The 22,547-nt window shown below is 50.0% G+C and overlaps 1 protein-coding gene across 2 annotated transcripts in view; it reads left to right on the forward strand.

The window, feature by feature from the left end:
• The window catches only part of LRRK1 (leucine rich repeat kinase 1), a 129,461-nt gene that overhangs the window by 77,357 nt on the left and 29,557 nt on the right, over positions 1-22,547 (forward strand). For both annotated transcript variants that reach the window (XM_047766850.1, XM_047766851.1), the window contains 14 exons: positions 1,063-1,289; positions 2,567-2,694; positions 3,032-3,195; positions 4,311-4,448; positions 5,815-5,927; positions 7,564-7,640; positions 13,034-13,163; positions 13,846-13,958; positions 14,358-14,572; positions 16,663-16,827; positions 17,297-17,469; positions 18,318-18,438; positions 18,699-18,858; positions 19,261-19,537. In XM_047766850.1, the coding sequence (XP_047622806.1) occupies positions 1,063-1,289; positions 2,567-2,694; positions 3,032-3,195; positions 4,311-4,448; positions 5,815-5,927; positions 7,564-7,640; positions 13,034-13,163; positions 13,846-13,958; positions 14,358-14,572; positions 16,663-16,827; positions 17,297-17,469; positions 18,318-18,438; positions 18,699-18,858; positions 19,261-19,537 (2,201 nt within the window). The remainder of the gene's footprint in view (positions 1-1,062; positions 1,290-2,566; positions 2,695-3,031; positions 3,196-4,310; positions 4,449-5,814; positions 5,928-7,563; positions 7,641-13,033; positions 13,164-13,845; positions 13,959-14,357; positions 14,573-16,662; positions 16,828-17,296; positions 17,470-18,317; positions 18,439-18,698; positions 18,859-19,260; positions 19,538-22,547) is intronic.

Consider the following 22,547-nt stretch of genomic DNA (forward strand, 5'->3'; position numbering starts at 1 on the left):
CTTTCCCCAGAAACCTAATTGAACCCCCAATTTTTTGATAATCAAAAAGAGAAAAAAGCTTTGCCCATGCAAATTTGACCAGATCTCTTTTCCCACATATTCCAGCAAACTCCTGGCCTTTATGACCCAATCCAATGAAAAAAGCAAAGGAGACATATTCAGAGCTTGCTGTTCCTTGCATTTTGTCAGAGGAGTAGAGAATCTTTATTGTGGATAAAGAGAAGATTTGGGTGTGCCCAGACTAGAAGCTGGAGGCAGCTAACCAGAAGGGGATATCCTAGGTGAAGGGTTAGGGGAGCTCGTTTGGCTTTCCTTGTTATTCTAAGTTGAAAGCAGGGACAAGATTAGGGAAACTGTCACTTATCAATCGAGTCCTGGCCATTTGGGGCCAGTTGTTATAGAAGTTATTGTTTAGCTTCCTGGATTGTTACTAGACATTGCAGTATGGCTTCTGCAAGTCTGGCTTCCTGGACTATTTATTATTGATAAGGGGGTCAGTTTCCTGGCAGGTTGCTGCATGTTGTGGCTCAGAGTTCTCATTTTTATATACAGTCTGTCCATTATCTGTATATTCAGTCTCTCTCTCTGGAGGCAGCCCATCCACAAAGCACCCAGCTGGGTGTAAAGCGGCTGCAGGCGGCAACTGCTCTAGTTACAGGGAAGAGAGCCCTGAAGGGAGGTAAGAAGTCCCAGATTTGGGTCTCAGCCTTCTTCTCCAGTCTGTGAGGCTCCTCCAAACTAGGGTGGCCTTGCCTGTACAGAGCAGAGGCCATTCCTGCTTTGTTTCCTACCTGGCTCTCATCAGCCCTGAAAGGGGTGACACTAAGCTCACATGCTCCCTCTAGAGGCTGGAGAGTAAGTAGCTGCAGCTGTGCAGAGATCACCTTGGGGATGCAGGTGCATGACAAATAGGTACCTCCTCCTGTCCACAGGGTCCCAGCCTCTTGGGACTCCGCTGAGATGAGCAGATAGACTCACACGTGAATAATCACTTCATCCCAAGCCTGCACGGACCCTGGGCTTATCTCCAGTATGTGCCTTTCCCCTTTCTCCAATATCCAGGCTCTTCATGTGAAATGGTCCCACCTCAAGCTGCCCTGGGTGGATCTGGACTGGCTCATCGACATCTCCTGCCAGATCACGGAGCTGGACCTTTCTGCCAACTGCCTGGCATCCCTCCCTTCGGTCATCCCCTGGGGACTGATCAACCTCCGGAAGCTGAACCTCTCAGACAACCACCTGGGGGAGCTACCCAGCGTGCAGTCATCGGACGAAATCATCTGTTCCAGGTGGGCCCCTGCCCTGCGGCCCCTGGCGTGAGAACCGGAACCTGGCCACTCTCCCCATCCTCCTGCGATCATGCTCCCTGATTGTGGTTGGTGCCTTTGAAAACAGATTTTTCAGCTAAAATGGGAGGAGAGTGTTCTGCCTACCCTTAGGCAAGCTCTTGGGCATGAAGTCCCGCCTCCTTTCCAGGTGAACCTTAGAGGTCTAGCGGGATGGTTTGTCCGCTGGCTGGCGGCCACGCAAGCCTCCTTACCTGAGATGTCAGTCACACAGGAATCAGGGGAGGGGAGCTGGCAGAAACCAGGGGGCCCAAAGACCCCAGCTCTTGGTCCACCTCCGAGCGAAATGAGTGGGCAGGGCCTCAGAGACACCGAATCCCTCAGAACTCTGGCAGTAGGCTGACGGTATAGGCAGCTCCCATCTCCTTGTCGGGGAGGCCTTGGGAAGAGGACCAAGCCTCCTGGTGAGGCTGCGTGGGGAGGGGGAGGACCTCCCCCTGCATGATGCATACCTACCTGCAAGGCCTCATTCCAGGTGGTATTTGAGCTGATTGCTTTTTTTCTTTTCTTTCTTTTTTTGTTTTGTTTTGTTTTGTTTTTTAGGGCTGCACCTGCGGCATATGGAGGTTCCCAGGCTAGGGGTCGAATCAGCCACAGCAATGCAGGATCCGAGCCACATCTGTGACCTACGCCACAGCTCACGGTGATGCCGGATCCTTAACCCACTGAGAGAGGTCAGGGATCAAACCTTCATCCTCATGGATACTATTTGGGTTTGTAACCTGCTGAGCCACAACTGAAACACCAAGGATTTGAGCTGATTTCAAAAGCTGAGGCTTAAGTGACATAAGAAAGAATGTCAGAAAGGGCTTAGGGTCAGCAATAACCCCTGGGAAAGAAGCCTGGACACAAAATTTAACCAAGTGCCATGGAGTTGGGGGGGTCCTTAACCAGGGCAGCCTTGAGGGTCCAAAAGGCTAAAAGCACAGCTCTGTGGGTTCCCAGCAGCATCCAGGCCACCAGCTCCTGCTAACACATATGTGAGAAAGGTTTTCATCCCTGTTGGTCAATGAGACCCGGCTTCACCAAAGAGAGGCTTGGTTTACTTTGTCTCCACAGGCCATAGTGACAGGAATGCAGTGAATAAACATGATATCTGCTGCATTTTCAATGCATACTCTTTAACATTTTGCAAGGAGAAAAAGAGAGATGTATTCAGAGAAGTGTAACCGTGAGGCTTTCCCTCTTTCTTCTGGTGCCTTCACTTCCTTCTCCCCCAGGCTCCTGGAAATTGACATTTCCAGCAACAAGTTGTCCTACCTCCCACTGGGATTCCTGCACCTCTCCAAACTTCAGAAACTGACAGCTTCAAAAAATTATTTGGAAAAATTGTTCGAAGAAGAAAGTGGTATGTTGTCATCATCAGTAACCTGACTTCCTTTGTCATTTTCTTCTTTTGTTTTAAAGTTTTATTGCTGTTGTGATCATTGCTGCTGCACAACAAAGTGATTTAGTGAGACATATACACACGTCCATTCTCTTTGAGATTCTTTTCCCACATAGAATATCACAGAATATAATCTCTGTGTTATACAGCAGGTGGAGTTCTCTATGCTATGCAGCAGGTCCCCCATTGGCCAATCATTCAATAAACCTCAGTGTGCATGTGCCAATCCCCAAACCCTATCATTTTCTTCTGGACTGGGATATTTCCACCAACTCATCCTCTTTTTTTCGCCCCTTAGCCACGAACTGGATTGGTTTACGGAAGCTACAGGAACTCGATATTTCTGACAATAAATTGACAGAACTCCCCGCACTTTTCCTTCATGCTTTCAAGTCACTCAGTTGTCTGAATGTCTCCAGAAATAATCTGAAAGTGTTTCCAGATGCCTGGGCCTGCCCTTTGGTTAGTATCTTACCAGAACTCATGAAGGGACCAGTCAGTTCCATGTCCACATGCACCTCAAGGAGCTGGGTGCCCTGGCACACTGCCTCCCCTCGGCGGCCACCCAGATCTCTCCCTGTGTTAGACCCAAGCTGTGTCACTCAGTATCCAGCGACTGAGGGTCTCAGGCAGGTAACTCCCCCAAGGGCCAGCCCACCTGGCTCTGGGGTTGAGATTCACACTGTATTACACCCAGAGGACTTTCCAGTGATGGGCCTTGCACGTTGGGCACAGGATGAGTTCTGTCCAAAACAGCAGGGTCTTTCTTTTAGGACAGCTGTAAAATAAAAAAAAATAAAATAAAAAAGAAGGCATGGTCTGCATCCCTAGAGCTGCCCATTAAATGGTGTTTTTATTTCTTGGGAAGTTTGCTTGTTTAAACAGAACGGGGTAAAGAATACTTGTGTTTTACTGCTGGCTGTTGGTTTTCTTTTCTTTTTTTTTTTTTTTCCTTTTGTCTTTTTAGGGCTACACCTGCAGCATATGGAAGTTCCAAGGCTACGGACCCAATTGGAGCTGTAGCTGCTGGCCTACACCCCAGCCACAGCAACATCACATCCGAGTCACGCCTTTGACGTACACCACGGCTCATGGCCACGCCGGATCCTTAACTCACTGAGAGAAGCCAGGGATCAAACCCACATCCTCATGGATACTAGTCAAGTTCTTAACTCGCTGAGCCACAATGGGAACTCCGATTGCTGTTGGTTTTAACAGCAAAGATGGAAATTCTCCATCCCTGGCCCTAACAGTTCTGGTTTAAACATATGTGTGTCAGCAACTGGCTCCCCTCCAGATAAACTGTCTCATTATTTCCAAAGACAATGGGCCAGATGTTCTGGAGGGAAGGGAAAGGACCGTGAGCCACATTGGTCTCCCCGTCCCCATCTCATCCTTGGAGCAGGGACAAGAAAATTGGACAAGGACAGTCTGTAGCCTCTTAACTAACTGAATAGTATTTATTGCAAAGCTGTATTGTCATGGTCTTGTTTTCCACATTAAATTTGGAAACAGTCTCAGAGACGCCACAGCGTTTAAAAAGCTCATTAATATCCTCTTTCTCGTCATCCTCCTAGAAATGTTGCAAAGCATCCAAAAATGCCCTGGAGTCTCTACCAGACAAAATGGCTGTGTTTTGGAAGAACCACCTTAAGGATGTGGACTTCTCAGAAAATGCACTCAAAGAAGTTCCCCTGGGACTTTTTCAGCTTGATGTAAGTCTGACAGCACTTTATTTCTCGTTTTCAGCCTTAGTAAGAAAAATCAGTCCACACACACCACGGTGTGCTGCTTCTGAGCTTCCGAGGCAAAAACAAGAAGTTGAAAGAAAATTTAAACTCTCAAAAATGTGCACAGTTGTGTGCAAAGATTGAGAGGAAATGTGCACAATGGAAACAGCTCTGGGAGGGCAGTGGATGATGGATTTTCATCCTCCAGCACTTTCTTGAATGTTGACAGTTGTAAGCACAGCCCAGATGCCTCTCTAGCTCTCTCTCTTGCAGGCTCTTGGGATGGGCCCCCCAGGACTGCTGGTGCATAAAGCCCAGGCAGTACTGCAGGGCGGAGCCCTCTTGTCCCTGCCTCCCTCCCCGGAGGTGACAGAACTGGAATTCCTGGTCATGAATTCAGGAAGTGCCCTTGGGTGTGTGGGTGGCTACGGGGGGTAGGGGGGGGAGATGGGAGGAAGCTGGGGGTGCGGGGAGGCACTGCTGCCTTCTTACCTTAGGTTGTTTGCAGATCTGGCAACCCCCAATGGCAACCTTTCAAGGCAGAGCATGGATCCTTTTTCACCACTTGGTCCCCAAATGGGAAACCCTTCACCGCCCTGAAGGCATCAATGTCGGGCCAGCAGAGAGTGTGCAGCTGAGGCCAGTCACCTTCAGTGTCGCTGCTGCCACCTGGCCCCTGTCCAGGGTGTCACGCAGGCTGGCCCAAGGAGGCGCCATGCTGTGTCCCCCTCCTGTGGTAACGCGATGGCCTCTAGGGCCTTCAGACTCAGCTGCTGTTCCCAGGACAGGTCCACAAATAATTGTTACTCTTAAGAAGTCTCAAGAAGTTCCCATTGTTGTTCAGCAGGTTAAGGACCTGAAGTCTCTGTGAGGATGCACGTTCCATCCCTGGCCTCGATCAGGGGGTTAAGAATCCAGTGTTGCCACAAGCTGTGGTGTAGGTTGCAGATGTAGCTCAGATCCAGTGTTGCTTAGGCTGTGGTATAGGCTGGCAGCTGCAGCTCCATTTCAACCCCTGACTCAGGAACTTATATATGCTGCTGTTTAAATTAATAAATAAATAAATAAAAATAAAACCTTAGCTCTGAGAAGTACTTAGACTCCTTTCATTCTGGAATAATTGCCTCCCATTGATCTGGAAGGAAGGCACTTCTATAATTGTCCCATCTGCTCTGCTTGCTATAATTTCATGAGTTTTAAGGGACCCTGAAGCGCCTGTGCTGCTGGAATCTTTGTGACAGTGAGTGGGTTATCATCGCGTGACTGCTCTTTGCAAGGAACTGATTTTCCCTCAGTTCTGCCTCCCTGTTGGTGTTTGACGTCATCTTTGCCTCTCTCCCCCTCTGTCCAGGCCCTTCTGTTCTTGAAGTTACAGGGAAACCAGCTGGTGGCGCTGCCACCTCAAGAGAAGTGGACCTGCAGACAACTCAAAACCCTGGATCTCTCCAAAAACCAATTTGGCAAGTAAGCAGAGGTCTTTGTCCTCGGCAAGGTCTCACATGTGTGTAAACACAGCCGACAGACCCCTGGGGTGGTGTCTCTACAAGCCTGCCGGGCAGCCAGGACACAGTACCACAGGCCCTGCAGCTCAGAGCTCAGGCATGTGCTTCCCACAGTCTGAGTGGTCCTTCGGGTTGGTTTCTCCTGGGGCCTCTCTCCTTGGTGTGGAGATGGCCACCTTCTCCCTGAGTCCTCATGTGGTCTTCCCTCTGTGTGTCTGTGTCCTGATCTCCCCTTATAATAAGGACACCAGCCATCCTGGATTAGGAACCCCCTTGTGACCTTGTTTTGATGAACTCTTTAAAGGCCTGTCTCCAAATGCAGTCCCCTTCTGAGGTTCTGGGGGCTGGGACTTCTGCACATGAATCTGGACGTCAGAGGGACACAATTTACCCCATAACAGTGTCCTCCCATTTCTAATTTTTAAAGGCTCCTGGAGAATCTCATTTTAGCCTCCCCTGTCATGCTAGTCACAAGTTTTTGCCAAGGGAGTTCCCTGGTAGTCTATAGATTAGGACTTGATACTTTCATGTCTGCAACCCAGGTTCAGTGCCTGGTCTGAGAAGTGACATCCCACAGCAAACTGCTGCATACTGTGACACTACCCCCCCAGAAAAAAATTAAATTAAAAATAAATTTTAAAATTTTCTTTAGGAGTTTCCATTGTGGCTCAGTGGTTAACAAACCCGACTAGTATCCATGAGGATGCAGGTTCAATCCCGGGCCTTGCTTAGTGGGTTAAGGATCCAGCGTTGCCATGAGCTGTGGTATATAGGTCGCAGACATGGCTCAGATCTGGCGTTGCTGTGGCTGTGGTGTAGGCCGAGAGTTGTTGCTCCGATTTGACCCCTAGCCCTGAGAACTTCCATATGCTGCAGATGCAGCCCTAAAAAGACAAAAAATAAAAATAAAATGAAATGAAATAAAATGGAAGGGTTCTTAGTACAAGGGCTTCTGTCCCCATGAAAATAGGCTATACCACCCTCCAGCAGGTAGGTGTGTTCACCAACCCAGAAGCTTATAAAAAAATAAAAATAAAATTTAAAAAAAGTTTTTTGCCAATCACTAACTAATGTTTATGTAGATTGAATAAAAAGTACCTTCCAAGGTCTTCTAATAAAAGAGGAAAGCCTGGGGAGGAGCTCAGCTGGCCCTTGGGGTGGGGAGATCCAACACACACTCACACACACACACACACACACACACACACACTTATTTGCTAAGAGCCACTTCTGTAGCATCTCAGTGGAACTTAATCCAGTGAACGTCATGACATCACAGCCCACTAGAATGGGTGTTCCTGCCGGGCACACAAACACTTGCACCTGCCTGAGCTGGAAAAGCTCAGGAATGGGAAACCACCAGTCATTCTGCCAGCATTAGATCACCTTCTCTGCGTGTTTTCTTCCCAAAAGAATTCTGAGCACAACTGTCCAGTTAGTAGGCACTGGCTCTCCATGCTTACATGTCAGCAGCAGGGGCCCAAACAAGCTGCTCATGGATTTTTCTCCTTCTCTCTGCCTGGCACTATATAGTCACAGCTAAAACAGGAATGTCTTTGCCATGCTTTCCTCAAATTTTGACCTTTCTCCCCTTACAGAAATGAAGATGGACTTAAAACAAAGCGAATTTCCTTTTTCACCACCAGAGGCCGCCAGCGTTCAGGGACGGAGACAGGTGTGTGAGTCAGGGCTGGGGGATGAGACAGCTGGCAGAACCCTGCCCCTGCTCCCCACCTGAGGTGGGTGAGGATGGCCCTCCCATTGGGCTTTCTCCTGCAGTTCCCAGTGCGGATGCCAGAGATGTCCATGCTTGAAGTATCATGCCTGTGGCTAATGTCACATGGATGGCCTGCAAGGGTCCTGAAACCCCCCTTCCTGTTTACAGTCCCATAGACCAGTAGGTACTGTGTGTAGATGGCCTGCTGCTTGTGAGGACTGCCCTGGAGACCTTACATGTGTTAGGCTTTCTTTAATCATCACAACGTGACATATGGGTTGTGGTTTCCCATTTTGCAGATGAGGAAACTAAGCCTCCTGGACTTCTTCAGTTCAGACTTCCATAACAAAATACCACTGACTGGGGGAGCCAAACAACAGAAATGTATTTTCTCACTGTTCTGAAGGCTGATGTCCAAGATCAGGGTGCGTGGGCAGTTTCTAGGGAGGGCCGTCTTCCTGGTTTACAGACAGCTGCCTTCTTGCTGTGTTGTCGCAGGACAGAGAGAGAGAGAGAGCCCTCTAGTCTCTCTTCTCAGAAGGGCACTAACCCCATCATCAGGGCCCCACCCACATGACCTCATCTGAACCTGATCACCTCCCAAAGACCCCGTCTCCTAATAGCATCACTTTGGGGGTCAGGGCTTCCACGCATGGATGTGAAGGAACATAATTCAGTCTGATAGCACAGGGCCTGACTGATGTGGTCACATGGCTACTCAGTGAAGAGCCAGGTTTCAGCCAACACTATGGGATCCAGTGCTGGGGCCCAGGGGCAGCGCTGTGAAGGCCTCATGGCCACACTGTGGCATCTTGTGAGGTCCACATGGGAACAGAGCCACCCTTGGTCCTGCAGGCCGTCCTGGTTGGTCTGAGATTCCGGAGGGGCTTGAGGTCACACGCCAAACTCAGCAGAAACAGAACTTTTCTGTTTGCACTGGTCACACAACAAGGCCAGTTCAGCAGAGGCTATTTCCAGGAAAACAGTTCTTTTCGTTCATTATCTTTTGTAAGGGGCGGGGGTGGGGGGGGGCGGTGCAGGTCTGTCCTTCAAGTTCAACCACCAGCCCTCTTTTTTTAACCTGAAAGCCAGGACTTCTAAAGCTGTTAATGCTCACAGATAAGTCCTTCTGGATGCTGCCCCTTAGAACAGGAACTGATATTTAGGTCGTTTTAATGTAATATAACGTTCTTCTTTGACTTGATCGATCTATGTTGACAGGCACTCTGTAAGTGTTGTTAGAGTGAGGTGTGGATAAGAAGCACCACAGAGGCCAAGACACATTTGCAAGAGATGAACTAAATAGTAGGCCCACCCATTGCCCTTTTTTGATGAACTGGTGTGTATACATATGAGAAGCATATGTCAGTCACGTATGGATGTGTTACATATCATTGAAAAAGTAACACATCATCAGTGGAACAGAAAAGGGTCCAAAAATAGACCTAATATAGGAATTTAATATATGACAAAGAGGACATTTCAATTTAGTGTGGAAAAAATGTTTTATCATTTTAATAAATAGTGTTGGTTTAACTGCCTATCAAGCTGGAAGGGGGAAAACACACCAGCGGCTGCCCTGCCTTACATCAATTACAAAATTTCATGTCAATAGCCCCTTGGAGTGTAAAAGAAAAAGAACATTTAAGAGAATGGATGTATAAATTGGGGGTGGGAAGACCTTTAAAAGCTAGGTGGGAAATCCAGAAGTCATTTAAAAAAAAAAAAAAAAGACCTAAATCTTGGGCTTTGTAAAAATGGAAAGCTTTGTTCAGTAAAAGACATCATAAACAAAAGTCATAATGCAAACAGACGAAGAAGAAATATTTTCAACACAAACTGTTGCAACATAAATTGGCTTAAGTCCCTAATATACAAAGACAGCTTACAAATTGATTTAAAAAAAAAAAAAAAAAAAGTCAGCCGAATAGGCAGAAACTGGGCAATAGATATAAACAGTTCATAGGAAAGGAAGTCCAGATGGCCCAGAAAGAAACAGAAAGGCCCTGAACCTCGCTACTAGGGAAATGCAGTTTGGAATTTCATAACCGATCCTTTTCAAAACAAAGGGCCTTAGGGCTTTGGAAATTGAGTCCAGATATAGGGATTTCACTTGGAAGGAAGGAGAAATAAACATTTTTTTCTCATTGGTGCCCAAATGGGTAGATGGGCATGCAAAGAGCTGCTGGTGTGGACCTTGGCTGCACCTCCATCGCTGGGTCGAGCCGAACCAAGCCTCGTGCGTGGGGGTTGACTGGAAAGATGTCTCCAGTCTAGAAATGCAGACCTTGCAGATGTGCACAAGAAGGTAGCCCAACACCCTGCAGGACCTGCAGCTTTCTCAAGGAACCTCCAGAGTATAAGGCCAAAGGTACACAGTAAAAGTGTGATGGAAAGTTCCCACAGTGGCACAGTGGGTTAAGAATCTGACTGCAGTGGCTCAGGTCACTGCAGAGGCATGAGTTCCATCCCTGGCCAGGCACAGTGGGTTAAAGGATCCAGCATTGCTGCCGCTATGGCATAGGTTGCAGCTGCAGCTTGGATTTAATCCCTGACCCAGGAACTTCTGTATGTTGTGGGTACGGCCATTTAAAAAAAAAAGAAAGAGAAGAAAGAAAAGTGTGATAACATGTGCCCGGGTTCTGGAAAATAACCTTTTTAGTGGCCCACAGGAGCGAGTCTGGGGCTAGGGGAAGAGCCACTGCTCTGGGCGTTTCCCTGGCAGTGGTGGATTGCATTGCACTGGGCCTTGGTGCGTGACAAGGGCCTCTTGATTTTTTTCAATTCCTTCTAGAAAGTTGAGGCCCACACTTGGGTGAAAGCCCTCTGTGAATGCTTTCCCTCAGCAGGGCTCTTCTTTCGAGCTGTTGACCTCGAGTGAGGGATTATCTATAAAAGATAACTTGTTTGCAGATGGGTAGTAAAACTCCACATAGATTTATGTACATTTAAGTAGTCATGTTGGCACAGTGGCCACATCCAAAAATAATTTGGACGGCCATTTTTACCATAAAATTGAGACTATCCAAGTCATAAATAACTTATGAATAAATAATTACAGTTCATAAATACCTCGAGCTGTGCTCTGCCCAGCCCAGTTTCCATTCTGGGCCAGTCTATGACAGGTGTTGCCTCTGTTTGCAATATAAGTTCCTTCTTCCATCCGCCCATTACTTTAAGAGGCTTCGTAAACACCAAGGCGAAACTTTAAAATTGGAAAGCACACAGGCCAGGTGTTCAGAACACGTTCTCTGGGAAGAAAGTGAACCTTTTTCTTTTTTTTTTTTTTTCTTTTTTAGCTTTTTAGGGCCACACCTGCGGCATATGGAGGTTCCCTGGCTAGGGGTCAAATTGGAGCTGTAGCCACTGGCCTACACCATGACCACTGCAACGTGGGATCTGAGCCACATCTGTGACCTACACCACAGGTCACAGCAATGCCAGATCCTTAACCTACTGAGCGAGGCCAGCGATCGAACCTGCGTCCTCATGAATACTAGTCAGATTCATCTCCCCTGAGCCACAACGGGAACTCCAAGTGAGCCTTTATTATGCTTGATGGTCTTTCCATGTGAAATAGAGCAGGCTAAAGTTGATCATTCTTCTTCATTGAAAAGGAAAAAAGACTTTTTGAACATTTTCTTTTTTTTTTTTTTTGTCTTTTGTTGTTGTTGTTATTGTTGTTGTTGTTGCTATTTCTTGGGCCGCTCCCTCGGCATATGGAGGTTCCCAGGCTAGGGGTCCAATCGGAGCTGTAGCCACCGGCCTACGCCAGAGCCACAGCAACGCGGGATCCGAGCCGCGCCTGCAACCTACACCACAGCTCACGGCAACGCCGGATCGTTAACCCACTGAGCAAGGGCAGGGACCGAACCCGCAACCTCATGGTTCCTAGTTGGATTCGTTAACCACTGCGCCACGACGGGAACTCCCTGAACATTTTCCTATAGAACAAGGTCGAATACAAAGCCGTCTTTAAAAGCCTGTCGCACCTTTATTTCCATAGGGGCCACAGCACTGAGTCCCATGACTATGGAGCTGGCTGGGCAGATTTTCTGGGCTTCAGTATTGGTATTCCGTTGTTGTCTCCCCAAGAACACACTCTGATGCCAGGGTACCCCATTACCATTGAGACAGCAGCTACATGTGCGGAGAAAAGCCAGAGTTAAGGGGGAAGCTGTGGTCGAGGGTCGATGCAGCAAAGCATCGTTACAGCCCCACAGAAGAACCCAAGCTTCTCTCTCTCTCTCTCCCTCCCCCCTTCCCTCCCTCCCATCCAACCCTCAGTTCCATGGCTGTGTGTTTCTGGACCCTCCCCACCAGCATTCTCGATGTGCTCACCGCGCTGCCGTGGGAACAGCAGATATGACGTGATTCTAATAGTAATCTCACAGTAGCCTAATTAATAAAGTCACTTAAATACTAGAGCCTTGGCCTGTTTTCCAGAGAATACCATCTTAGGAAGCATAAAAACCAAGCCTCTCTTACTGTTTTTCTCTTAACTAGCATTTTTGAATTGAAAAGGTAATACCTGCCTAAGGTAAACAAAATTTTTGAACCGCACAAAGGACATGGAGCAAATATTTGGTCTGAGTAATTCCTTCTACAGGGATAACTGTGGGATTTCATGGGTCTCTGGTAGCAATTGTATCTGACATACATTATAACATATACCTACATAGGTGCACGTGTGTGTATAAACATGCCGTAACAGCATGTAACATGTACCTGTGTGGATGTGCACGTGTGGTATGTGTGCCACACTTTTCCTAACACGTGGGTCACATGTTACAAATGCATGTAACATCTGCTGTGTATAAAATGTGTATCACATTTTCTAACGTGTGCATGCACATAACTTCGCATGACATGCACATGTGTGCACACATGCACATAACAGAGCATGTGTGTGTTCATGTTATGTGTGCCCACACATGAATATAACATACATAATGCATGGGAGGTGTTTGATCATGTGTCTGCACACGTTTTGTGGTACACAAATTTACCAATAGCTCTTGAGTACCACTTCATACCCATGTATGTAGACCTACCCCCAGCTCTGTAATCATTGTACATTTTCTCACTATTCACTTAACCAGCTCCCTGGGGAGGGGGCAGGGGGCATGGAAGCTGCCTAGATTCTACCTTTGCTATCACAAAGTGTGTCCCTGAGTGTCCTTGTCCTCACATCTTTGCCACACATGAAATGAGCATCTTATCCTGATGGACTTGCCAAAATGCCCTCCAAAGTTTGTACCAGTCTATGCGCCTATCTGGCCTTGGCGCCATGACCATGAAAGTCCAGAATTGTTTGCAAACTGATAGTCTGCTTTGCCATTTCTTTGCAGCATGTGTGCTGGAATTCCCAGCCTTCCTGAGTGAGTCTTTGGAAGTCCTGTGTCTGAACGACAATCACCTGGACGCAGTCCCACCCTCGGTTTGCCTACTGAAGAGCTTATCAGAACTCTACCTAGGAAAGTAAGTACATGGCCAGAGCAGCAGTGCCGCCTCCACTGGCCCAGGGAAGCAGAATGTCCTTGTATAAAACATCTGAGGACACGGTACCGAAGCCAAGGGAAACATCCATCTGTGTACCAAGAAGCAGTGGTAGGATTTTCAGAGCCAGGATTAGTCAAAGAGGTGGGGGAGGGGAAGGCAGGGATTGTGATGCAATGATGCCCTTTTGGCAATTTCACCTGGTTTTAATGAACTGCTCAATCATTCACCTTTTCATGTATTGAGTAACTACTGCCAGGCACGGCCCCGGGGGTCCGGACAGTATGTAAAACTTGATGAAAATATGAACGAATTCAGGTTACCTTGCCTTTTCAAGAAGACGTAGTGTTCATCTTGATGGTGGTGTAATTCACTGAAGAGATGGGAAAGTTGGGGAAGGGGACCCAGGGCGAAGCCTTGAGGATTTGCAGAAGACAGAGCTGCTATTTGGACCACTGGCTTCCCAGGGAGAAAGTCTTTGGAATTAGCATTTAAATGGATTGCTTGGAACCAGAGCCCAAGGTGTTGGGCTTGGGATGCAGGCTGTCGGTGGCCCCCACAGGCCCCAGAGACTGACGGGCTGCTGTGTGTGTGTGTCCTATGGTTTGTATGTATGTCTGTGTGTATGCGTGTATTTCCTCCTGTGGTGTGTGTGCGCCCTCAGCAATCCTGGCCTCCGAGAGCTCCCTCCTGAGCTGGGGCAACTGGGCAACCTCTGGCAGTTGGACATTGAAGACCTGAATGTCAACAACGTGCCTGCGGAGATCAGAAAAGAAGGTAGGGTTTCCTCAGCAGCACCGCCTTGGGAAGATGCTCAAGTCCAGTTGTTAAACAGCTGGGGGCCCACAGAGCCCACCTCCAGCTCCTGTGTTTGGGAAGACGCTAGAAAGTTATCCTGAACTCAGTGATTGCTGTGGACCGTTGTACTGCAGCTGACCATGTGATTAAACTACCTCTGACCCTGTAGGCAGCAAGGATGCTGTCTGTAGGTCCTTGACCTTTAAATTTCACTTTTGGAGTGATTCGTATCACATCGTCCCTCCAGAGACCCAGTGGTCTTCTCAGCTCACCCCACTGGAACATACAGACAGGGCTTTGTTTCCTGAGAGGCGCGAGCGTGATCCCACCCATATGTCAGCCCCTGTCCCCTTCCCCTCCCCCACTTATTCTGCACAGGCCCCAAAGCCATGCTGTCTTACCTGCGTGCTCAGCTGCGGAAGGCGGAAAAGTGTAAGCAGATGAAGATGGTCATCGTGGGTCCTCCTCGTCAGGGCAAGTCCACCCTCCTGGAGATCTTACAGACGGGGAGGGCCCCCCAGGTGGCGCACGGCGAGGCCACCATCAGGACTACCAAATGGGAGCTCCAGAGGCCGGCTGGCTCGAGAGCTAAGGTCAAGGACGGTCGGCGCGCAGAGTCCCTGTGGGAGGGAGGGAGCTTCTAGGGCCCCTTCTCCCTCCTCTCCAGAGAGCCCAGGATTTTCTCAGGCTCATGTCTGAGAACCAGGATAATTATAGTGGTCACTATGTGGTGGTTCCAACCAACTCCTGCCAAGGGCAGTGAATAATTTCTTAATATGTCCTTGTAAATTTTCTATTATAGTGAAGTTGATGTTCCAGGCCAGTGCTTCTTAATCATGGGAGATGGTTAAATTTCTTTGATCTTTTAAGGACAGCAGCACCAGGCCTTGCCACCCCTGGCCCCAAAGATTGTGATTCAAATGGCCCAGGGCCAGGCATCTCCCCAGGGCTAAGAATGAACTACCCTGGCAGGAGTGAGACACATCAGCATGGTGCCTAAGGGAGGTTGAAAGGCAACCAGTCCCAGAAGGAATGCGCTGTCCTCTTCGACACGTGCTTTCAACTCAGGTTCTGAAAAGTCAAGTTTTTAAGTCCCATTTCAAATGAATCCTGCAGTGAACCTATTAAAATCGTCTTGCCCTTGAATAAGAGAAAAGAGCCTGTGGAATACTGCTGGGAGGGGCTAAAGCAGGGTCCTGAGCCACTTCTCCCAGCCCAGGGGGTGAACACATGCCAGTGATGCCTCCCTTGTCTCTTGCCAAATTTGTGGGTACAGATAGTCATGCAGGGATGCAGGGGCAAGGAGACTATATGTGGAAAACCCAGGGGCCTTGGATCAGAGGCTGCACAATTATCCCCATAGCATTTAGCGCAGGGCTGGCTAGAGACCAGTTCTGTTGCAGTCTTTCACACAAAATTTCTTTCCAAGTCAGGGAAATCCAATTCAAGTCATTTGGCATTTAAGCTGAGTGTATGTTTTAACACAGACTCAGAAACTGCCCCTCCAAAGAATGGAGACCTGTGGAGTTCCATTCTGACACAATGGGTTAAGGATCCAGCATTGTCCCTGCAGCAACTCAGGTCGCTGTTCTGGCTCGGGTTCCATCCCTGGCCTGGAAACTTCCACATGCCATGGGTGTGGCCGAGAAACAAAAAACAAAACAAGAACAAACAAACAAAGAGAGGAGACCTACCCATTAGGGCCAGAACAGTCAAATCATTACTGCCTCCCTCCCCCAAGCCCAAACACCCCAGGAGCAAACCTAGGAAAGTAACTAGAATCTTTGAATTCTCTCCTGCTTTTCTAAGCAGTTATTCCATGTCACTTGCTTCCAGCTGTTCTTTAGCAAATGGTTGTCCAAGGCCTGAGGGGGTTTTCATTTTTCTTGACCTTTGGCCCCACTTCCTTTCCGCCATCATTCAAGTCCCCCACCCCCACCCCTTTCATTGAAGGACAACCACCTGCTCTTATGAACGCTGAATCCTAACTCACTGTGAGGCTGGGCAGTCAGCCAGTTTAGACCAGCTGTCCGTTTTCATCTTTATACCAGAAAAGCAGGTCAGCGCACTATGTCTTGGAGGCCAAACTGCAGCCTTAGCTGCTCAGGCCAGACTCTGACCTCATATACAATAGAGGCACCGCCGTTTACCCAGCCTTTCCCCTCAGCCCAACAGCTAGTCTTTTGTTCGATTCCCACGTCAGGCCTATTTCCCATCATCCGTGGTGGGTGCTGCCCTCTGACCTGCACGGTTCGGAGGTCCATCTCCTTGGCCTTGGCCTTGGCCTCACTGGGATGGAGGTTAAGCCTTGGTGTGAGCATTGACGTCAGCCCCAGGCTTCCTGCAGCAGGATGTCTCCTAAATGTCTGCAGCCGAGGTGGAGACAATGCTTTCAATGTTCCAGATGCCTCTACCCATGGAAGTCAGCCGTCCGGGGCCCCCTGCTCCCTGAGAAGTAGATAGAAGCCCCTAGCAGCCCACTTCCAAGCCGTGGGGCCCCTTTCCCTCCCTTGGATGGCTGGCTCCCGAGACAAACAGCAGGGAGGGCCATGCTTTTCCATGGCTCTGCCTTTTCAGGCCCCCATGTACAATGTTCAGAGTGATGCATTATGTCATTTTGATAAATTGGCTAAAACCCCGGTTGCTAAAATGTATCCCTGTCACTGCCTTGTTGCTCAAGTAGGTTGAGTCCGTGGAGTTCAACGTCTGGGACATTGGCGGCCCTGCCAGCATGGCCACCGTCAACCAGTGCTTCTTCACGGACAAGGCTCTGTATGTGGTGGTCTGGAACCTGGCGCTGGGGGAAGAGGCTGTGGCCAACCTCCAGTTCTGGCTTCTCAACATTGAGGTGAGAAAGTGCCAGCCCTTCAGGTCACAGTCCTCCGGGCATTGCAGGCATTGCTAAAAAGCGGCTGGGTGGGGATTGTTAGAAAGAAACGCTTTGTACTTGGTTGGGCTGTCACAGCATCATAGGCCACCGTGAAGCACTTAAGCCCTCCTTGGCTGCATGGTTGGTGGTGCTCTTGTACTTTTCTGCTTCCTTAAATTTAAGAGCCCTGTATCTTGGATTCAGAAGGAAGACAGGGCTCCCTCTGCCAGTGTGCAGGCCAGTGCCCCAGAAGCTGAGGCCCCCTCTGAAGGGATCAGGGATCTAGGCCCCAGGAAGGTGCCCCCCAGGCCTTCGCACTTTACAGAGGGGTGCATGGGGTGAGGGGTCATGGCTGGGGGCCCCAGGCATCCAGAGTCCACACAGTCTCCACCTGGGGAACTGTTCCAGCGAAGGGAGCTGGTGCTCAGCATGGGGTTCTCTCTCGCAGGCCAAGGCCCCAAATGCCGTGGTGCTGGTTGTCGGAACACACTTGGACCTAATCGAAACCAAATTCCGCGTGGAGAGGATCGCCACGCTGCGTGCCTACGTGCTGGCGCTCTGCCGCTCGCCCTCCGGCTCCAGGGCCACTGGCTTTCCGGACATCACCTTCAAACACTTACAGTGCGTGCCCCGTGGCCTCCCACTGGCCCCTCCCTTGTCCATCTTCCCAGAGACACCTGGGCTCTGTCCATAGAGGTCTCCTGAGCCAGGGGCTGCACGGAGGGTGGCAGCTCAGCCCCCAGAGTAGACACCGCTGGGGGGAAGGGGGAGGCGCTTCCAGAGGACTTTCTGGGCAGGGCTGGAGACCCTCTGTGTGCTTTCTTTCCCAGTCTCCCCAACCTGGGGCCAGTGCTGAGTGTGCATAGCCCCAGTGGCACCAGGAGATAGATACTGGAACCCCATCCATCACATTTGTTGATCGAGAACAGACCCCAGGTGTGGTCCTGGTCCTCTCTTTGGGTCTGCGTGGTCCTGGCATGGGGGAGGTTTAGGACCAGCCCGTGCTGGTGGGACCCATGTCCTGGGCTTGTCCTTGGATTCTCACAACAGCTCTGCAAGTTAGGTATGGGGGCTGTTGTGCCCACTTTGCAGATGATGGAAACAGTGCCTCTTGGATTCCCTCACTCTGGGTGAAGTATCATGAACACTGGTGTGCTGGCTCTGGGTCAGAAACCTGGGCCTGGCCTTTCCAGCTAGTGTCCTTGGGGGCCACCCTGTGCCTGCATGTCTCGATTTCCTCCTCTGAAAAATGGGAACATTGAGAAGATGGACTAAAACGGTGCATTGTGGCGCTGCCAGCACCACACCTTACCAAGTAAGGCCTCAGTAGATGTCTACATGTCCATCTTTCATGAGCTTTCTCAACTTGCCAGTGTTTGGAATGAAACACTTGGGAAACCGAAGTTATCGCAGTGCTTGTCCAAGAGGGGAGGTGTGCTGATAAGCGCTCTTCTTTTTTGCACTGACAGCGAGCTTTCCTGTAAGAGCCTGGAAGGTCAAGAAGGGCTGCGGCAGCTCATTTTCCAGGTCACGTGCAACATGAAGGATGTGGGTAGCACCATCGGCTGCCAGCGACTGGCAGGGAGGCTGGTGGGTACCTCCCTCAGCTGCTTGAAGCCAGCAGGGCCTGCTTCCCACTTGCCTGAGCATCTGCACCTCCCTCCCTTCCTCCTGTAAGACGCGTGAGCTGTGTATGCTCATCGTCAGGCTCCATGGTCCCCATGTGAGCAGTTTCTTGGGGGGTGGGGGGCGTGATTGGAAACAGTAAGGTCTCTGGAGGGCATCAGGTGAGGCCAGGCTGCCAGACCCCCCTCGGGACCTGAGGGCTCAGCCTTGCCCACCTGTCCCAGATCCCCAGGAGCTACCTGGGCCTCCAGGAGGCCGTGCTGGCGGAGCAGCAGCGTCGCAGCCGGAGCGATGATGTGCAGTACCTGACAGACAGGCAGCTGGAGCAGCTGGTGGAGCAGATGCCCGACAACGACATCAAGGACTATGAGGACCTGCAGTCCGGTGGGTGGGCTGGGAGGGCAAGCGCCCAGGCAGGCAGAGGGGCTCAGGCGGGTACCCACAGGCAGAGGCCCGGGGCCCTGACGAGGGGCACTCCAATTTTTCACTGCTTTGCACATGTCTGGAAATGACAGCAAAGACACTCCCTGTATTGATTTGGGGTCGCAAGTCAATTTTAATGGGTAAGCGGATTTGCAAAGATGGAATCCATGAATAACGGAGATTGGCACGTTGGCAAGAGTGACAGGATGCCTCTGAGAAGGCGTGATGGTGCAATTGACCGGTGCATTGGGAGTGTTGGTTGCCTCCTAGGAAGACTCTGTGACCCGCCCCCTCAGGAGGAGGTCACCCAGAGGTCCCTTTGCCCTCTCTCTGACGCTGCTCCCTCCTCCCCTTCCCTGGCAGCCATCAGCTTCCTCATTGAAACCGGCACGCTGCTCCACTTCCCAGACACCAGCCACGGCCTGAGGAACCTCTACTTCCTCGACCCCATTTGGTTGTCCGAATGTCTGCAGAGGATCTTCAACATCAAGGGCTCCAGGTCAGTGGCCAAGAACGGGGTGATCAGAGCGGAGGACCTCAGGATGCTGCTGGTTGGGACCGGCTTCACGAAGCAGACGGAAGAGCAGTATTTCCAGTTTCTGGCCAAGTTTGAGATCGCCCTGCCAGTTGCCAACGACAGGTGAGGCCGTGGGTGGATCTGTGCAGGCTGCTTCCTGGAGGAAGGAATTGGGGTGGAGCCGATGGTGGCTTGAGCAAGATTTCCAGGAACAGGCCATGACAATGACGCACCTGCCTGGGCTGGGGCTTCAGGGGGCGGGCTCAGCACCCGACCCCAACCCCCTGCTGACAACTCCTTCCTATGCCTTGGGTGTCTCTTTTCAGGGAGTTCAAAGAAATCCATCAATTAAAAAGGTATAGGAAAACGTGGAAGAATGACAGTGGCATTAAAAATAACTTTGGGGAGGAGTTCCCATCATGCCTCAGTGGTAACAAACCCAACCAGTATCCATGAGGACTCAGGTTCGATCCCTGGCCTTGCTCAGTAGGTTAAGAATCCAGCATTGCTGTGAGCTGTGGTGTAGGTCGCAGACGCAGCTTGGATCCCACATTGCTGTGGCTGTGGTATAGACCAGCAGCTGCAGCTCCAATTCGACCCCTAGCCTGGGAACTTCCATGTGCCACAGGTGCGGCCTTAAGAAGACATATTAATAATAATAATAATAATAATGACTTTGGGGAGTTCATGCCTTGAGAAGTTGATGGCTTGGTTATTTGCTGAATAAAAATGGAATGAGTGACAAAGATGGCCATGCTAATTATATAGCTTGGTCCAAATGCTGAGAGGGCAGGGCCTGGAGGGGTACATGGGTTCCATCTAGTGGTGCTCTGACCTAAACCAGCTTGGTGCTCAGGGTCTCCTGGCTCTAATTTCAGTTTCAGCCACTTCCTGGGTCTGATGCTGATGTTGGCAATGACACGGTAGCCAGAATGCCAAATCCACAGCTCTTTTCCATGCACCTGCCATAGAACATGTCACCACTCTATCTCCAACCCCAGAGCTCCTGGGAGATACCTACTGAAGACTCCTGAGGAGCTAGCCTAGAACCTGTGTGGCCAGCCCAGCAATTCCATCAACACAGGCTGGGCCTCCTGGACCATCTCTGACTGAGTCCCCATCTAGATTTCACTCGGCCTTATAGCTCTGGGAGGGAGGCCATAGTGCTTCCTGCTCTAGCCCCTTGGGGTCAAGAGTGAGTCCTAAAAAGAGAAACCCCAAAGAGGAATCCAAAATCCACCTGACCCCTCACACCATGGCCTGGGTGTGTCCTTGACTTTGGCCCATGAAGAAGCAGACAGTGAAGCAGCCTTTGAGTTCACAGCATTGCCAAGATCTGACAATTTTCTGGTTATTTTATTGACAGGTTAGAGGAATGAGGAGATATTAGCACTCCGTGAAAGCAAGTCAGCCATACAATCAAATCAGCCAAATCATTGCAAGTCTTCACGGAGGCTTATAGTGCAGTGAGTCAGCCCATGGAGGCAGAATGCCTGATGTGAATTCCAGCTACCTTTCTTCTCTCATCTGTAAAATGGGAATAATGCTATTACCTACTAGCAGCATAGGCATTGTGAGGATTAAATTAGATAGTACATGTAAAATACGAAGTGTCTCCTATACCTATGAGTTCCAAGGACGTCATGTGTTATCAGTACTGTTGTTGTTTCTCTGTCTTTGTGGTAAGTACTCATAGCCAGCAGTGTCTGATTCTATCTAAATTCAGAAGCGGAGTTCCTGCTGTGGCTTAGTGGGATAAGAACCTGACTAGTATCCATGAGAATGCAGTTTTGATCCCCAGCCTCTCTCAGCCGGTTAAGGATCCAGCATTGCTACAAACTGTGGAGTAGGTCAAAAACACGGCTCAGGTCTGGCATTGCTGTGGTTGTGGCATAGGCCTGAAGCTGCGCTCCTGTTCAACCCCTAGCCTGGGAACTTCCATATGCCGCAGGTGCCACCTTAAAAAGAAAAACACAATAATAATAATAACAAAGTTAGGAGTGTCTGAGCAATTTGTCTTGTGCCCCAGGGACAAGGAATTCCAGCCTCTCGAACCATAAGCTTTTCTATGGTCAAGAGCAATAGCAATGCAAACAGTCATTCTCTGCTCCTTTTAGAGCATGGTTTTCAGGTTTTGACCTAAAGTCCTTGAACACCTCCTGTCCCTGCAAAAACCTTCAGGGCACTTCTGAGGCTCCCATCCACTTGTGAGCATTTGTGCATCTTTGGTGGAGGGGCAGTGTTCCATGGCTGTCAGCATCTGGGAAGGGTTCCTGCCTGACCACTGAGGCAGACTTGAGGTGTAGGGTGAGCTGGCTCTGCATGCGGATGCCACGCAGCATCCCGGTCTGCATGGTTTTATATTCAACAGGCATGTGAAGAACTCACCTCTTAGTCATCCCTGCTAGTGACCGCTCTCCAGCAAGTGCAGGGAGTGGTGAGGGGGGCAGGGCTCTCCCAAGGCTCCACTCACCTTGAGAAGGGCTTCCATTGCCAGTCACCTTGAGAAGGGCTTTCTGTGCTGGCTTCTATGTCGGCTCTGCCTTCCTCAGTATTGAGCAGCTGCTCCGTGAACTGCAGCTGGGATGCCTCCCTTTGCACCGAGCACAACTGCCAGGTAGAAAGAAGCAGGAAGTTGCAGGGCTCCATCAGTGTGGGGGGTCCCGTGAGATCCAAGCTGCACTTGGTACAGGCAGAGGAAGCAGGAAACATCACACTGGGCACTGACAAGGGCCTCCCGTTTGGAGAGATCAAAGAGATAAAGGGCTTCTCAGGACCTGGAGGGACTAAATCAGAGCCTCTGCTGGAGAGCGCCTGGCTGTGGGGAGAGGCCCCCCAGCTGGGATGCTTGAGAAGGTCCTTTCTCCGAAGACCTAAAATCACTGAAAAGGACCTAAAACTTCACTGTCTGCCCCCTGTGGGTCTCACCTACACAGCCCCTGTCCCTGTCCCCTCCTTCTCTCACCCTGTAAGGTGGATATCTTTTCCCTTCCTGTGTCAGGAAGCAGAATCCCAACAGGGTTAAGCCGTGTGCTGAAGACACAGGACTGACCCTTGGGTAGACTGCCCGCCATGCTGTCATTGAATTTTCCTTCCATGGTATTCTCGGGGGGTCTCTTCCAGAAAGGTCTAA

This window comes from Phacochoerus africanus, chromosome 2 (assembly GCF_016906955.1).
Source record: "Phacochoerus africanus isolate WHEZ1 chromosome 2, ROS_Pafr_v1, whole genome shotgun sequence".
In the NCBI taxonomy this organism is placed as follows: Eukaryota; Metazoa; Chordata; class Mammalia; order Artiodactyla; family Suidae; genus Phacochoerus; species Phacochoerus africanus.